The 17,354-nt window shown below is 50.4% G+C and overlaps 3 protein-coding genes across 3 annotated transcripts; 1 reads left to right on the top strand and 2 right to left on the bottom strand.

The window, feature by feature from the left end:
* The first annotated feature begins 255 nt into the window (after window positions 1–255).
* Window positions 256–7,904, top strand: LOC112938813 (uncharacterized). The gene is made up of 9 exons (XM_066309817.1): window positions 256–413; window positions 530–951; window positions 5,021–5,165; window positions 5,268–5,634; window positions 5,714–6,127; window positions 6,207–6,505; window positions 6,609–6,870; window positions 6,956–7,211; window positions 7,303–7,904. The coding sequence occupies exons 1-9, from the start codon at window positions 256–258 to the stop codon at window positions 7,785–7,787; spliced, it is 2,808 nt and encodes a 935-aa protein (XP_066165914.1). The 3' UTR covers window positions 7,788–7,904.
* Window positions 7,905–10,779: 2,875 nt separating this feature from the next.
* LOC107278254 (uncharacterized) lies at window positions 10,780–12,492 on the bottom strand. The gene has a single exon (XM_026024710.2). The coding sequence runs from the start codon at window positions 12,459–12,461 to the stop codon at window positions 11,250–11,252; it is 1,212 nt and encodes a 403-aa protein (XP_025880495.1). The 5' UTR covers window positions 12,462–12,492; the 3' UTR covers window positions 10,780–11,249.
* Window positions 12,493–12,990: 498 nt separating this feature from the next.
* LOC4336017 (sugar transport protein MST1-like) lies at window positions 12,991–16,993 on the bottom strand. The gene is made up of 3 exons (XM_015778606.3): window positions 16,662–16,993; window positions 16,246–16,565; window positions 12,991–14,324 (listed from the first exon to the last, which is right to left on the bottom strand). The coding sequence occupies exons 1-3, from the start codon at window positions 16,798–16,800 to the stop codon at window positions 13,230–13,232; spliced, it is 1,554 nt and encodes a 517-aa protein (XP_015634092.1). The 5' UTR covers window positions 16,801–16,993; the 3' UTR covers window positions 12,991–13,229.
* Between the last annotated feature and the right edge of the window lie 361 nt (window positions 16,994–17,354).

Raw genomic sequence — 17,354 nt, 5'->3', positions numbered from 1 at the left:
CTCTCCCTCTTCTTCCTCACTCCCGCCGCCTCCGAGCTCCGACGACAACGGCGGCCGAAGCATGCCGGAGCACGGGCGCACGTACAAGGACGCCGCCGAGAAGGCTCGCCGCTTCCGCGTGTTGAAGGCGCCATTTTCCTTTCCTATTGATCACAGTAAGTGGTCACGGGAAAACTGTGAGAAAAATTCCTTTTTGATGTCGATTCCAGGGGAAGACAATCAAGCAACAAAGAGAAAGACAAGAACGGGGGTTGGATGAAGAAGAAGCAAAACGAGCCTCCTTTCCACACAAGCTCGCGGTGGCTGGCCGCCGTCCTCTCCAGCTCGCTCCACCACCATCCAGCCAAGCGCGCTCGTCCACCATCCACGGAGGGCCGGAGCTCATCAGTGGGTTGCCGCCGCCACTGTTTCAAGTAATTTTGCCTGCCTTTTGAGATTGGGAAATTAGTTCAGCGGTAAAGAAATAAAGGGGAAAACAGATGGGATAAACACGGTACACGTAGATAATAAGTAGATAAGTACGATACAGAGGAGGGCCGCCTCTCCTCGCCCGGCCGCTGCGCGCCGTGGAGGAGGGCTCCCTGACAACAACCGCGCGGGACTCCTCCTCACTGCCCCCCTCCTCCTCCTCCTCCTCCTCCACCTCCCACTGTGACACGGCCGACGGGTCAGGCTCCCGGCGGAAGGGGTCGGGCACCTCGAGGGAGAACGCGAGGCGTTCGGCACGGATGGGTGGCTCCGGCTACGTCGGCGGGAGAAGCGACAACGTCGGCGGCGGCAGCGAGGCATCGGGCGCTCGGAAGCCATGGGGGATGGGAGCGAGCAGGGCTAGTGGGTCACCACCGGAGGCATGGCTGTGGATTGGGCGAGAGGCCGCCGGTGACGGCGAGGTCAATGGAGGAGGCGGTGGCATGAGCACCGACGCCCAACTCCTCTCCACCGGCCGCCACAGTCGCCAGAGCCATGCCTCCGTCGCGAGAGAGGAGAGGGGAGAGAGAGTTGATGAGAGGGGATGGGGATTGAGGAAGAAGGGGGTTGAGAATGACATGTGGGGCCCGCGTGGGCCCCACCATTTTTTATTAATTTCAGTGTGAAACTGACATGTGGGTCCCACGAGGTTTATTATTATTTTTAATTGAATTGCCACGTAAACGCCACGTCGGTACCACATCAGATCAAGACCGAGTCAAATTAGTCATATAGGCGCCACATCAGGCAAAACCGCCATCTAAACCGCCGAGGGACCTAATCTGTACCGGTTTTAATAGTTGAGGGACCTGTAATACCTGGTTTTGTGGTTGAAGGACGAAAATCAGATTCGTTGACAAGTTAAGGGACCTTAGATGAACTTATTCCTATTCATCTAGATAGATAGAGAATTTTTTGTATTTTTAGATTTTTTTTTTTAATATTTACAGAAATATTATAGCGCCGAAAAAATTTGCAAAACTAGACCCTGCCGCCCTTCGCAAGGGCGGCAAGCCGACGTGGCACACGCCGCGCTGGACGGCGCGGGACGGCCGTCCTCCTGCCCTCTTGCCGCCCTGGCAAAGGGCGGCAGGACCCACTTGCCGCCCTTACAGAGGGCGGCAGGCCTGGCCGCCTATAAAGCCCAGCCGGCTCCTTTGAGGAGCCCATTCCCTCCTAACCTCTCCACATCAAAAAAAAAAAAGGAGAAGGGGAGGAGAAGAAAAGAAGAGGCGAAGCCCTGCCGGTTTCAAACTTCGATTTCAGGTAATATTCGTAGATTATATACGTGACTAAATATATGATGTTAACTAGGATATCACTTGTATTTTTGTAGAACTTTGGTTGGATAAATGCATTGTATGAAATAGAGTTTTACCTGTGGTACTATATAAATATATATTGTTAGATGTAGGCAGGGTTTCAAAAACCGCCGGGGGCTCGGTTAAACACTGTAGTCGTTTATTATGTAAAATAACGGCCTAGTAATTAACTTTGCAGATATGTCCAGTAAACTTATATTTCAACTATACCATGGTCAAGGAAACGTCCGTTATGGGCCAACTGGGGTAGATCTGTCAGAATTTATTGTAACAGCAAGGGGAATTGATAGGCCAGCCGAGAGGAGTGTACCTTCTATTAAAAAATGGTTGATGCGGGGCTTGGGAGTTGATCCACAGACTAGTGACATTACAATCTATGTTGTAGTAAGTCGGGCAACAGAGGGTTTTTATTGGGAACTAATGCCGGTTCAAAACTCTGGGATGTGGAGATGGTATGTGGAGAATGCATTGCAACGTGGGTGGCCTCTAGCTATGGTTCCGTATGTTCATCCGAAGGATCCAAGTGTACAGATGAACATGGATGATGGCGAGGGGCCAAGTGCAGAAGTGAATGAGATTGAAGTGGATCAGGTCAACGCACCAGAGGAAGATGGAGTAGCTCCAGTAGTAGCTCCAGTAGGCATGCAACCTGGTGGAGTGGCTGACGAGGGGGAGACTGTGGGTGCCATTGTGGACGAAATGGAAAAAGAGGATCGTGACAACGAGCGTGTCGAGGAAGATGATTCGTCAGATGATGACGAGAACAATATTAATCCAGCTGAATGGGCTAGTGATGATTTTTCTGGTTTGGTCATCTCTGAAGGGGAAAATGTGAGATGGGAGTACAAGGAAAACGAGATTATCGAGGGAGCGAGGTATGGTAATGGAGAAGACATGAAGGAGGCGGTGAAGCATTATGCAGTGTCACTTCATAGGGAGTTTTGGGTTGCCAAGTCTAACCGGACACAATATGAAGTTAGGTGTGTTAATGAAAAAGATGGGTGTCCGTGGAGAGTGCACGCCTATAAGGGGAAATGGAAGGACTACTGGACAGTGTCGGTCGTTACGAAACATACTTGTTATCTACCTGGTGTTCAAAAATACCACAGGAACATTACATGTGCATTTGTTGCATCTGAGATGTATGCGCATGTCGTGGACAATCTGGCATATGAACCGAAGTCAATAATCCGACATATCGAACAGACTTTCAAGTATACAATTAGCTATGCCAAGGCGTGGAGGGCCAAACAGAAAATAATAGAGATGAGATTTGGAACTTATGAAGCCTCATATGACAATTTGCCACGTCTGCTATCTGTTATCCAACAAAGAAACCCTGGGACCTCTTGTGCACTCAAGACATTCCCCTCAATTGAACATCCTGGCAAGACTGTGCTGCAAAGAGCGTTCTTAGCTCTACATGCATGCAAGATGGCATTCGTGCACTGTCGTCCAGTTCTTTGTATTGATGGCACATTTTTGACCGGGAAGTATCGGGGCCAGATACTAACGGCAATTGGGGTAGATGGGAACAATCAGGTATTGCCGTTGGCATTTGCTTTTGTCGAGAGCGAGAACACCGACAGCTGGTACTGGTTCCTCCATCTGGTTAAGACAGAAGTTGTTGGTATGAGGCCCAATGTGTGTCTAATACATGACAGGCACGCCGGTATGCTTCGAGCGATAGAAGAGTTAAAGTTTGGGAGTATGGAAAGAGGATACCCTGGCCAGTGGGAAGATGTACAAAGCAGGTGGTGCATGCGTCATATGGGAGCTAATTTCTTCAAGCAATTTAAGAACAAGGAGTTGATGAACATGTTCAAGAGGCTATGCAATCAGAACCAGGAGAAAAAATTCAATGAGCTTTGGAAGAGATTAGATGAGTTGACAGGCAAATGTAGTGACCAGCGTGCAACAAGACCAGCGGCCGCTGTACCTGACCCTCCTCAAGCACTCGGAGCTCTCCCAACAGACAGTGTAACATTGGTTAGAAGAACTGGGGAGCAAATTCGAAAATTTTCTCAGTGGATTGAGAATGAGCCAAAAGAGAAATGGGCTAAGACTTATGACACAGGTGGTGCTAGATATGGTATAATGACAACAAATTTGGCGGAAGTTTACAACTGGGTGATGCGCGGTGTCCGTGGACTCCCACTAGTTGGTATAGTGGAGTTCATTTTACATGGGACATGCAAGTATTTCAGGGAGCGGTTCCAAGCAGTTTTTCCCTCTATGCCGAACAACAACATTTTATTTGGAACTTTCATGGAGAAAAAACTAGCGGAGTGGCGTGCAAAGGCCATGAAACATCGAGCTCTAGTGCAAGGTACCCAACAACACAGGTTTGAGGTACTCTGCCAAGACAAGGCAGGCAGGGGTATCTACCGCAAGAGAGTAAAGCAGGAGTGCGTTCTCAAAGACGACGGCACATGTCACTGCTCCTGTAGAAAGCCGACGCTGCTCCACAGGCCATGCACCCATGTCATTTCCGCGGCATCTGAGTGTGGCATCCAAGATGCAGTATATGTGTCACAATACTTCTCCAAGCAAGCAATATATCACACATGGAGTGGCGAGATTTTTGGCTTCGGTGTAGCTGGGGAGTTCACAAAGATTAACGATCCGATAATCTATATTCCTGACCCAACGAAACTCCGAGACAAGGCGGGACGGAGGAAGACTCGGCGCATCCGCAACGATATGGATGAGTCGGAGGCAGGCAGGGTGAAGCGGTGCAGCAAATGCGATGAACGTGGCCACACCTACAAGTATTGTCCTAAAGACAAGGAAAAACCAAGTGCGGCGGAGGCAGGTCTATCAGGATCAGCAGCAGATGGAGCTCGCCCTACGGGTGAAGGCACTACTTCAAGGCGACCCCGTCCTAGACGTTCTCGTGGAACGACCGGTTACGTGGTGTAGTTCGTGTGTTGTATGTTGGCAAAAGGCTTTGCTTGTAATTTCGTTCGAACTTATCGATATGTTCGCATTGTGTTGTGTTGCGAACCACTTGTTAGACTTCCGCATGTAATGTCTTCATGTTTTACGGCTTGTAATTTTGTTTTATGTTATTTCATTCTCGTTACGTGCCTTTGTGTAACGAAAGTTATGTTCTCAATAATCTGCACTCTTGCATGTCTCTATAAGTATTCTTCCGTTTCAGATAACTTGTTTTTACAATTATATTATTACCTTCTTATTTACCCTAACATGTAACACGTTACTTGCAGAGATGGCACATCCTGAGTTGTTGGATCCGGCGATAGATCAGCGCCACCGGTCGTACCTTACTGCGGTGGAGGGGGCTCAGCTTGGGACGTTCCGTCCACGGTCGTCACGTGAGCGACTTTTGGTTCACGACTCCTTCGTCGAGAGGTATGGTTTTACTGTATTCACGACACCGGGCTTACCTTACTACGGTGGAGGGGGCTTAGCAATGTGTTCATTTTAACGTCTGGTATTATTTCGCTTTCGCAGGTTGCGTGAGGCCGGTCTCTTACCGTTGGCTCGGCTAGTTGAGGCCGCGACCGGCGACGATGACGTGACGAGACGTTGGGACCCGGACAGGTCCCTCCTAGCAGCGTTGGTCGACCGGTGGAGGCCGGAGACGCACACTTTTCACCTGCCGTGCGGTGAGGTAGCCCCTACCCTGCAGGATGTCTCTTACTTGTTGGGGCTACCGCTCGCGGGAGACGCTGTCGGGCCAGTTGACATGGGTGTCGACTGGAAGGACGAGCTGACGGCACGTTTCGCACCCGTGCAGCGCCTACCAGGTCTACCGCTCGAGCCTTTGCAGCAGCACCGCAACACCGGGCCTACGAAGAGGTGGCTGCTTCAGTTCACTGTAAGTTCTTTCTACCTAAACTGACGTGTATTATGTACGTAACTTGTAAAGTGCCTAACATTTCATCCAACGCTTGCAGGTTGACCAGCTACCGGAGGAGGCCGACGAGTACTCCTTCAGCCGTTGTTTGGAGGCGTACTTGTTGTGGCTTTTTGGGTGGGTGATGTTCTGTGGTAGTCACGGACACTCGGTCGACCGGGGTCTCGTGCACTACGCCAGGAGCATCGCCGACGCCGCGGTCGGTGAGGTGCCTCAGTGGAGTTGGGGCTCCGCGTTGCTGGCGGCTCAGTACCGTGGCCTCTGCGAGGCTTGTACCAGGACGGACCCTGGCGCGATCTTCGGTGGGTGCCCTCTCTTCATTTCTCTTTGGGCGGCTGAGAGGATTGCGATCGGCCGCCCCCTTGTGGAGCACCACCCTTACGACGCGTCGCTGTACGAGAACAGACCGGCGGTCGACTACCCAACGATGGGTACTCTGTGGTGCCGGCGTCAGGTACGTCGCTAGTATTTGGTAATGTTGTCCTACTATTGTTAACTTCATCCTACGTCACACTGACCTTATTGTATTGCAGCGCCGATGGGCTCACGTGCAGGTTAGGCGGTCGTACGCGGAGTTTGTGATGGAGTTCGACCGCCTTCTGCCGACGGACGTAGTGTGGGAGCCCTACAGTGCCTTGCTTACCCACAGTCGGGCGCCGCTAGGCCTGTCCACACTCTGCACGAGGGACCAGGCGTACTGGATGACTACGGTTCCGATGGTGTTCGACATCTGTGTCGAGCCGCACGCACCTTACCGCGTGATGCGGCAGTTCGGCTTCCGTCAGTCCTTTCCAGTCCCGTTTCCGGCGGGCGTCACGGCTGCCGTTCACCGGTAAGCCGTTTTACTACGATTTAATATGTTGCATTAACATCGGGCTGTCCATAATAATTTGCTTTGTTTGTCGTTTGCCCTAATACAATACATTAATTTGCAGGTACTCGCGCAAGGGTCAGCACTCAGCTGGTCACTGGCCTGCCAAGTTGGGGCCTTTTCTCGACGACTGGTTGCTTGCTACCGAGGAGGTCGTGGACCACGCGGGAGAGTCACACACGGAGGAGGGGTATGAGGCGTACCTACGTTGGTATCAGCCACGCACCCGTACTAGAGTCACCTACGCTCCGACGGAGCAACAGGCCCACGCCGCGAGCGCCAGAGACCTCTACGCCAGGCACCGCGACCAGGACTTCGCTCGTGCGGTGAGTACCTTGCATCGCACATCGTCTCATCATCCTTTCTGTTGGACAAAGGCTACGAATATTTACGTTGTAATTAACCGTGCAGGCCGTTGAGTGCAACAGGGTCGTCGTTGATGCTACAACGGCGATCCAACGGTTAGGCGCGGGGATTGAGGTGGGGGCAGACGAGCACCTGTCGACGTACACGCGGATACGGGACTCGATGCGCTCGGTTCTCCGTGCGCTGACCTGTCGTGCTGCCGACGTTGCTCAGGCAGACGCAGCACCACAGGTGCGTCCCCGACCGACTGCTCCTCGTCCAGCTGCGCACGTTCCTAGGCCGACACCCCCTCCCTTCGGAGGTACGTATATTCAAGGTCTATTTGTACATCATCAATCAATTGATACTCAATTTATGTGTAAGCTTACAAGTGTCGCGTCGTCGATGTGTAGGCTTCGCTCAGCCTGGGACGACGCCGGGCGCCCACTCCTGGCAGGCTGCGGGGTCATCGTCACAGGCAGGTGTGTCGGCCTCGCTGTCTACACAGTTTTGGCAGGACGCCGGGAGTTCGTCACAGCCGGGCGGCACGTCTGTTGCGTCGGCCTCGCTGGCTGCGCAGTTCTGGCAGGACGCCGGGACTTCGTCACAGCCGCCCGGCACGTCTTGGCAGGGTCCTACCGGGACTTCGTCCGAGCACGGGTGGGCTTCCGCCACGCACTTCGACCTTAGTGACTTCGACTTCCCGGACATTATCGGTCCCTCACAGCTTGGAGGCGCACCGCCGGTGCACACGCAGGAGCAGTCGCCCTCCACCCCACTCCCAGACCCTCGCGCTACCCGTGCTGTCCCACCGGATCGCTTCACGTACTCCCAGGACCACGTGCGAGCACAGGCCCGGAGGACCAAGCGGGGTCGCGGCGCGAGTCACGGCCAGTAGAGCAGACATCTCTTTATTTTTCTTTACATTCTTGTACTATATGGTTGTAAACTGAATATGTTGTTGTTTATATTCGGGACTCGCATTCCTATACTTCGCTGTTACGTTTTCCAAAAACAGGAGTCCCTTCCAGCCGTTGTGCAGAGGGGAGCAGTGAAGGAAGCTGCCGCCCTTGCAGAGGGCGGCAAGCCCTCGGCACACCGCGGCCCGTGCGCGCCGTCAAGACGCACACGGCGCCGTGTGCCACGTCGGCTTGCCGCCCTTTCAAAGGGCGGCAGGGTCTAGTTTTGCAAATTTTTTCGGCGCTATAATATTTCTGTAAATATTAAAAAAAAAAAATCTAAAAACAAAAAAAACTCGATAGATAGATAGTGTGAAGCTAGTGTTGCTAGTGTTGAGTGTAGGCATGTGTGTATTTCAGCCCAACAGGGCCCATTACACCAATGTATATGTATAGTAGAAGAGAGAGGAAATAGTGTGAAGCTTCTGGAGAAAAACAATCACCTAGCAACATGGTATCAGAGGGCGACCGCGTCGAGGCTAAACCCTAGCTAGCGGCGCGCCGGTGTGTGGTGCTGCAGCTTGGAGCAACGGAGTGGTGGCGTTGACAGCGGAGACGGCGACAGCTGCTGCAGAGGATCTCGCCGCAGCCGGCGTGAAGGAGGGAGCAGGGTGTGCGCTCGCTGGCTGAGCCGCGCAAGGGGAGGACGCACGGCGGGTGAGAGGCGCACTGTACGAGCTGTCGTCGGCGGAGAAGGGGAGGTCAGCGACGCAGCGGTAGAGCTTCGCGGCTGAGAAGACAGAGAAGAGCGAGGTGTGCTTGTGCTGCTTGGATTTGGGGCTTGTGCTTTGTGAGGAGGTAGAGAAGAGCTGTGCGACGGAGGTGAGTGTGCTGTCGCAGTTGCAAGAAAAAGGGGGCTTGCTTGCTATGCGGCATTGAGATCCGAGCTTGGGTTGTGCGTGCTGTAGTAGTGTGTGAGTTGAGGCAGAGGCGAGCTCGCAGACGACCGGTGAGCAGCTGGCTCGTGCGCTGAGGAGCAGAGGCAGCTAGAAAGAAGTGGTTGTGACTCGTCTGTGTTGTTTGTGTTTGGGAAAGGAAGAAGAAGGGAGAGGTACTGCTGCAGGATGTATGCTGCTGTTCTTGTGGTTGCAGGAGGTTTCTGAGAAGGTTCGTTGCTATTGGAGAGTAATTGAGGATTTTTTTTAGAATTACATAGTATGACGCAGACACTCACAACGCACGCGCACTCATCCCTATAAACGCACGCACGCAAACCCTACCTCTATGAGCATCTTTGAAGATTGAGCCGACAAATCCATCTTGGAGATTGGCGAAGTCACCACAGACGCCTCGCTGTTGACGGGTATGTCGTCTACCACTGAAAGCACAAAGCCGTTAAATCCTGGAAAATTCGCTCCCATAGGGAGTCGAACTTAGGATCTAAGGTGCTACTAATGCTCCTGTAACAACTAGGCTACAGGCCCTTTCACAGGAATTGAGGTTTTGGCTTTGCTGATTGTGTGCTTGAGAACAAATTGAGGGTGTAGCTAATGGGCGATCGATCGCCATCCCCCTATACGCTCTCTCCCCCCTTCCTCCTTCCCTTGTTCTCTTCCTAGTACACCATAAATTTTAAAAAAATAAAAAAACAAAGTTGAAAAAAATATGTGTAGAAATACTATATATAAAAAATATTTGAATTTAAATTCAAATTTGAAACGGGTATGTAAACTTTTTGACTTATAAATTTTGGGTCTATAAACTAATATTTGAATTCAAATTCAAATTTGAATCGGGTATGTAAACTTTTGACTTATAAATTTTAGGTCTATAAACTAATATTCAAATTCAAATTCAAATTTGAATTTGAATCGTAGCGTCTCATTACCTCCTTCAATCATGGAACGATTGTCCTCTCCATCCATGTCGCGGCCTCGGTAGACCGTCTACACACCACATTCTCTTTTTTCCGAGCCTTTTCATTTTTCTAAAAACCGTTGTAACACACTTGTACTTTGCTAAGTACAAACAAAACAAAAGACCAATCCTAAGTGTCTTGACACTCTTATAATAATCTGAGCGATCCTTGACTCTGCACAGCAGCATCCTTTGTTCGTTCAGGTCCAGAAAAGCTGGTACGCTCCACGAAATATTTATCCAGAACATCAGATGGCAAAGTTCCCATGAGTCTGGAAAGATTAGAACAAAAATAAATATAACAATATCTCTCAATGGGTTTGCATGTTCAAACAGGTTTTAGCTCTGCATTACTTGTATAAGGCACCATGGGCCACTCTGATCTTGCTTTTTGTTACATCAATAGGGGCCAAAAGCTGCAACGTAAGATCTCCCATTAATCTGCATAAAAGGGCCATCAGAATGGTGGGGGCTCTTTTTGCGTTTTTGGACAGTTGCCCTGGGGAAAGGATAGATTTGTTCTAGCAATAAAATCATGTAATTACCGTAAATATTCAGAAACAGCATGAGTGCCACTGTCACTATTTGAGCTATCTGCCTCCTGTGTCAAGGTTTTTACAAGGTAAGTTCAGTATCCGTAATCTAAAAAGGAGTAGGGAGTAGACTGCTATGCCATAATGCACAGTTTAGAATTAATAAATTTTAAGCTTGAGGATTGGTTATCAAAACAAACATGGATGCCCTTTGCCTTGGTAATGTTAAACTCGGGGGAATATGACTAGGGAACTTACATATCGAATTTTTGGATCGAGAGATGATGCCGAATTAGAGGAGACCAATGGCATACTCCAATTGTACCTTCTCTTCAAAGATTCTATGTGTGTCTCTACAAAACATATAGGCATTATTTTGTGTGCTTATGATTGGTATCATGCTAAATGTGACCTATGAAATCTGTCCAATACTGACATAAAAAATGGTATTCTCAGAAATAGACTTATCGGTTACCTATATTCTGGAGCTGCTCCAATGCAGCAAGAAGATTGGTATCTAACAATTCAATCATTTCCCTGATATAATTCAACAATAGCAATAAGTGGCACACATGTCAAGATGCAGCATATTAGCATTAGACAGCAAATGTGTAACCACTGTACCAATAACAGCTACAAATTACCTGTTGGTGTGTTTATCCAGTACCTTGGTCAAGTGAGACTCTCAAAAAATAAAGGCACAACAAAACTGTTACACAACAACAAAAGAAAAAAATGCCACACTTAAGTAGCAGATGCATGGTTGTTAAGACTAGGTGACATGGCAAGGTCCACCCACACCTTAAGATTAAATTCATAAGACTAATTGCGTACTACTAGTGCCGAACCTCTTCTTTACATCAATTAAAATGCTTCCCATTATTAAGCTAGCAAAGAATTAATATAGTTTTGCATGGTAGTGGAAGGCGTATCAATAAGATCACCTGGAGCCTTGCCGAGGTGCTTGAAAAGGTCACATTGCAGGTAGATGCGATGGAAAAACAGAATTTCCTAGGAAAACGGTGAGACTTTCTCTAGCTTCTTGTTCTCGGTGTTGACAGAGAGCACCCAACCACTTGGATCAGTACCCTTCATCTTGGCCATTACATAAAGAATATTGTCATCGTACAAATCCATTGTGGGGTAAGTACAAATCAAGTTCGTAAAGGTCAGCTGGTTGTCCTTGGAATCCCAAATCACAGGCAACAAATCAAGGGAACACGAATCGGCGCACACCAGCTCTGCAGAGTCAGTTTCGGTGCCGCATGGCTCCCATTGGCATTCCTCTGGACGAACCAACCTCTTGAACATGGTGGCCTGCCACCGAAAGTTTAACTGTCCAGTGCTGCCATCCAACAGCGGGAATCCCATCTCAATGAACCTGAACCAGCCATTACTACAGGTGATATCTCGATTTGGATCCACAGAAATATAGGTATCATCCAAACCCCCTCCTCTGAGGTACCTACCGTTGATGGGCATCAACGGGGGCAGCTGTATCAGGCGCACCTCGGGGTTGCTGGTGACCGAGTCGAAGAGCAGTATCCCGTTCCAGAGATCAACCCAGGCAATCGATCGTCCTTCAACGGACAACACTTTGGTGGGTATAAAATCACCGATATACGCCTCCACGCCACATGGCAGCCTTGCGACCTTACTTTCCCACGACGTGGTCTTGCTCGAGAAGACATGCAGGTCGCACCTCACCTGACCATCGGCGTGGAATTGCCATTTGGGGTTGACGACCAAGAAGTGCTCGCCACAGGATAGTATGCCGAGGTGGTCGGACAGGTGCTTAACCGGGTAGGGGCGCCGGAGGAGCTCGAGCAACGGTGTCCCAGGGCCCGACCTGTAGACGAAGAAGTCGGTAAAACAACGTCGGTCAGAGCGGCAGGGGAAGATGACGCGTATGACGAGGAAGGCGCCGTCCGCGCCGATGATGAAGGGCGGCCCCTTCGAGAACTCGCCCGCCGTCAAGCCGGAGCAGCGGACGACGCAGCGGGTGAAGGTGGGTGGGTCGGCGGCCACGAAAGACACCTCGATGGGAAGGCCATCGCTCGTCTCCGCCCTGGCGGTGGTTGCGTCGTCGCCACAGCCGTCCGCGTGCGCTACCGTGTCGAGGAGGACCGAATCGGGAAAGTCGAAGCGTCGAGACGTGGAGCCGGAGCTAGCTGGTTGGGGCATGGCGAATCGGCGAGAGGCGGCGGCGGCGGACGACAGCATTGATCGGGGAACGGAGGCAAGAGGCAGCGCAGGCACAGATTTGGATTTGTCGGTTAGCCTCCTACTCAACTGAAGCCCAACTACGACCCGAACTCTCACTACTAGAGATGTACGCGGCAAAGTAGTATGATAGTATTGATGAGTAGTATCATCAGATGACAAGTCTTGGGAAACTGTTTTAAACAACTGGGTGGACGTCCACCCGTTTCTTGCATGTCATCTAAATGGTTATGAAAATTTTTTTAAAAAATTGACATGATAGGTTAGTATTTAATATATCACTTCACAAACATACAAATCCAAATTCGACTTCTACAAGTTGTAACAAAAACAATAAATTTAACTGTGAATATATGTATACTAGTTAGAGTTTGATTTGTTACTTTCGTTACAACTTGTAGAAGTCGAATTTGAACTTGCATGTTTATGGAGTGATATATTACATATTAACCTATCTTATGAATTTTTTTGAAATTTTTTCATAATCATTTAGGTGGCATGCAAGAAACAAGTGGACGTCCACCCGAAAGATTAGAATCCATCCTCGACAAGTCTTGCAATCTTGGTAAGAAACTAAAATAGAACACGGACTTTGGATTTGTTCATATGTAAACAATACAAATTTTTCGCAAGAGGACAAACACGGGATGGTATTCAACCATGTAGGAACCGTTAAACCAGAAACCAGATTTAATTTTACACAACTTCCCACGAATTAATGCAGCGCCGCCACACGGTCAAGGCAGAGAACACGTACAGTATACGTTGTCAGTTCACGAGGACCTCCGGCAGCATGGCGTCCTTGGCCGCCGGTGGCGGCTGCACGAAGCGCCGCCAGTACCAGTGCCGCGCCCAGACGGCGCCCATGGCCTCGAGCGGCACCCCCTTGGTCTCCGGCAGGAACGCCCACACGAAGGCGGTCATGACGGCGACCCAGGCCGCGTAGTAGAGGAACGTGGCGTACTTGAAGCTGCACAGCATGGCGAGGAACGTCTGCGTGAGCACGAAGGTGGCGCCGAGGTTGACGGCCACGCTGATCCCCTGCCCCGCCGACCGGATCTCCACCGGGAATATCTCGCCGGGGATCACCCACGTCAGCGGGCCCCACGACCACCCGAACGCCGCCGAGAAGACGCACGTCAGCGCCAACACCGCCACGGAGTAGCGCCTCGCCATCGCCGACTCGCCGTCCCGCCCGATCTGCGACCCCATGATCCACGCCACCGCGACCTGGCAGGCGATCATCACGAGGCCGCCGGTCAGGAACAGCACCCGGCGGCCGTACCGGTCCACCGTGGCGATGGAGACGAGGGTGGAGCCGAGGTTGACGGCGCCGAGGATGACGGCCCCCATCAGCGACGCGTTGCTGCCGAACCCGGCCGTCTGGAAGAGCACCGGCGAGAAGAAGGCGATGACGATGACGCCGGTGAGCTGCTGGAGCAGCGGCACGGCGACGGCCATCACCAGGTGGGGGCGGTGCTGCCTCCAGAGGATCCTGCGGTACGCGCCCTCCTCGTTGGCGCGCGCCGCCTCGACCGCGCGCGCCACGCCCTCCAGCTCGGCGTCCACGTCCGCCTTGGCGCCGCGCACGCGCCGGAGCGCGGCGCGCGCCTGCTCCACCCGCCCGCGCACGAGGAGGCTGCTGGGGGTGTCCGAGATGAGCAGCGTGCCGACGAGGATGACGGACGCCGGCGCCGCCGCCAGGCCGAGGGAGAGACGCCACCCCCACCGCGGGATGCGCGCCGCGCCGTAGTTTGTCAGGTTGGCCGTCAGGTTGCCGATGCCGAGGAAGAGCTGGAACCCCGTCGTGAATGCACCCCGCCACTTCGCCGGCGCCGTCTCCGCCAGGTACACCGGCGCCGCCTGCATGCCATTGTCAATTGTCATGCACGTCCCCACATTAACCCTACATTTAAGAGCAAGGATAATAATATAGCCGACTTGTTAGCTATAAGATTCTTTGTAGTCTTCTCTTAGCCTACTCATATAATAGTTAGCTCTTTACAATTAATACAGGGCCCATTCGTCTCTCTCACAGAGTTTATTGGTTCTTATGTCCAAGCCGGCTATAAGTTTATAGTCCGCTTGTCCTCTCTCTCCTCTCTTTTCTCCTCCACCTCGGTATTTAGCCGGCTTATAGGCTACTATTATACTTACTAATTTTATGTTGTAGATGTTGCTATTTTTTTATAAACTTAGTCAAGCCTAAAAAGATTTGATAAAAAATAATCAAAACGACTTATAATATAAAACAAATGAAGTATGTATTAACTATTGTATCATCATCCAACATGCATGACGCATGCGGAGAATAAGGCGCGAAGGCAAAAGCAACTTAACTCGAGACGGAAACATGGGAGCTACTCCCACTCTCCCGTCCCGGTCCCAACCAATTGAAGGTATCAGTAGAGTGGAGAGATGGAGATGCTTGCAATCTTTATCTGAGGCGTGAGAGCGATTGGTTGACACAAAACCAGCCGCTCACCCTAGCTAACTCCAAGGGACAGAGAACAAATTGAAGCAAGACGCAACAACTACCTTCCAGTCTACATTGCCAGCTACCCCGTTTGGTCGACAGCAACTTATCCTTCTTTCATGTCTTTTGAAGTAATTATTCCAGACAAGCTGACATAGGCCTACTAGCTTGTGAATTTGTTTCCATTTTGAAGCAAACACAATGTCTCTATATTTCTTGAGGATTAGAAACTTTGTATAGTTGGGGTGACAGTAAGTATGGTTTGAGAAAAATAACTCTGTTGCGACCAAACCAATCAATTCTACGACACATAAAAAATGCCATGGCAACGTATGATTATGAAACTACAAGAACAGAGTGTCATGCTCCTTGAATTTCTATAGGAATTAAAAAACAATAAAATCTTGAAACTACCATTTTAGATGATACATAGAAATAGGTAAGAACTTTGTGGCATGGGAAGAGACAAACATGCGGTAAAACCTAATGATAGTTTTCCTCCAAAATTCCTGTGAAATGAACAATTCTATAGGATTTTTAAAAGAAAGTGACAAAGCTAGCCATTCCTTTGTTCCAGGTGAACTTTAGTGATTGTTTGTCCGTTTCTCCTCCATATCTCTACAAACGTAAAGGTGGAATCCTCTTCAATCATCCCCATGTAAAAAAACCAACCAACCTAAAAAAACCATCGTCCCAAAAACTAATTTTACACGAAAATTGACCCATCTCAAAGGACTGGATAGAAAAAAAGAAAATTAAACCTAGTGAAACCTATTCTCGTCCGTCTTCCTTCTAAATTCTACTAGCAATGCACGGAGATGGCACTCGTACTACTTTGAAATTAAACTTGATATAAAAAGCTCAAAAAGGAAATAAAAGGACTACATCATGCAAGTACACAGGACATTTCATCACTTCTGTACATCCTCGATTGTGCAATCAACTATATATCTCCTGCATAGTCGTTTATGCTTTTAAAAATAGAGAAATTTTATAGTACTTTGAGAAAGTATTTTAAGTTATCTAAATTTTACACTAAAATTTTAGTAACTTAAGATACTTATAGTATATGAAGGTACCAAATTTTATATAAAACAATATAGTACTACATTCCAGTATCTTTTCAATGATGGTATAACATTTCCCTTAAAAATGCGACCATTTCTTTCCTTCAAAATGTTTCGGTGCACGCCCGGTAGTGGTGGACCGGTTCATGCATGTATTGCGTGAATTTGGGATCGGTTTGATCGATCTGCTGCCCGGACAAGAGCTATTTCGGGAGGATTTTGAGTGTGTTTTGCTACGGACCTGGTTGGTGAAGCCAATGCCGAAGCCGAGCAGCATGCGGCCGACGATGAGCATGGCGATGTTGACCGCGGCGGCGTTGACGGCGGCGCCGGCGAAGAAGAGCGCCCCGCCCGCGAGCATGACGGCCTGCCTCCCGACCGCCCTGGTGACGCGGCCGGCCGCCAGCGACGCGGCCAGCCCGGCCAGGTACAGCGACGACGTGAACGCCGTCAGCACGTGGCTGTCGTAGACGCAGTACTCGTCCCGCCGCGCCGCCGCCATCCGCCGGAGCACCCCCGGGAAGAAGGCCGCCAGGAACGACTCCATCGCCGTCACTCCCCCTGACCATCGATCATCAGCAAGACCAGACTGTGTAAAGAGATTGATGTCGTTTTTTTGCAGCGCGTGCAAGTGTAACGGCCGGCGTACGTACGTACCGGAGATGCCGATGTCGTAGCCGAAGATGAGGCCGCCGGAGGCGGCCATGAGGCAGGTGACGACGACGGAGAAGGTTATGCCGCCGCCATAGTCGCCCGGCGGGGCGCCGCCGGCCACGGGGAACCCACCTCCAGCCATCGCTCAACGGCACGCCGTGGCACGCAATAGCCGCGCGCTCACTCGCGCAGTTGTTGGTGTTGGTTGGACTGGTAGCTAGCTACTACAATAGCAAAGGCCGATCGATCATGGTGTCCGGTGTTTGTATATCCACGGCCACGTACGGGAGGACTTGTGTTAGGTAAGCGCGCGGAGCAATCGCGTATTCGCGTGCCAAACTATATTGGAAATTAACTCGTTCGGCTGCTCTTGCTTTATCAACTCGTTTCGTTTTCTTTTCGTTTTTGTTGGGGCGGAATTATTCAGTCGTATTCTTGAAGAGGCCCTACGTACAAAGTACAAACTAAACGTACTCGAGAAGATCCTCACTGGCAGGCGCGCTGCTACTATTGCGATGTGTTTCATGGGTTGGTAGCTATGTTGTTGTGGATATCGAATGGCTCAACTGCACCGCTGCAGGCCTGTGGCTTCGTTTAGTTCTGAATCTGAGTTAATGGCCTAATGTGTGATATCATATGTACCAAGGCATACATACATACATTGTGTTTGTGGTTGGCTGATAGCCAGACTCCCAT

The sequence above is a fragment of the Oryza sativa genome, chromosome 4 (genome assembly GCF_034140825.1).
Source record: "Oryza sativa Japonica Group chromosome 4, ASM3414082v1".
NCBI lineage: Eukaryota > Viridiplantae > Streptophyta > Magnoliopsida > Poales > Poaceae > Oryza > Oryza sativa.
This window is presented reverse-complemented; position numbering and strand designations above follow the sequence as displayed.

Excerpts from the sequence above, each read along its gene's own strand:
- LOC112938813 (XM_066309817.1), top strand. The coding sequence starts at position 256 with ATGAAGAAGAAGCAAAACGAGCCTCCTTTCCACACAAGCTCGCGGTGG. Across the intron at positions 952-5,020 it reads CCTCTCCACCGGCCGCCACA|AGATGGCACATCCTGAGTTG; the intron begins GTCGCCAGAGCC and ends CGTTACTTGCAG. Across the intron at positions 5,166-5,267 it reads CACGACTCCTTCGTCGAGAG|GTTGCGTGAGGCCGGTCTCT; the intron begins GTATGGTTTTAC and ends TCGCTTTCGCAG.
- LOC107278254 (XM_026024710.2), bottom strand. The coding sequence starts at position 12,461 with ATGCTGTCGTCCGCCGCCGCCGCCTCTCGCCGATTCGCCATGCCCCAA.
- LOC4336017 (XM_015778606.3), bottom strand. The coding sequence starts at position 16,800 with ATGGCTGGAGGTGGGTTCCCCGTGGCCGGCGGCGCCCCGCCGGGCGAC. Across the intron at positions 16,566-16,661 it reads CTACGACATCGGCATCTCCG|GGGGAGTGACGGCGATGGAG; the intron begins GTACGTACGTAC and ends ATCGATGGTCAG. Across the intron at positions 14,325-16,245 it reads GCATTGGCTTCACCAACCAG|GCGGCGCCGGTGTACCTGGC; the intron begins GTCCGTAGCAAA and ends AATGGCATGCAG.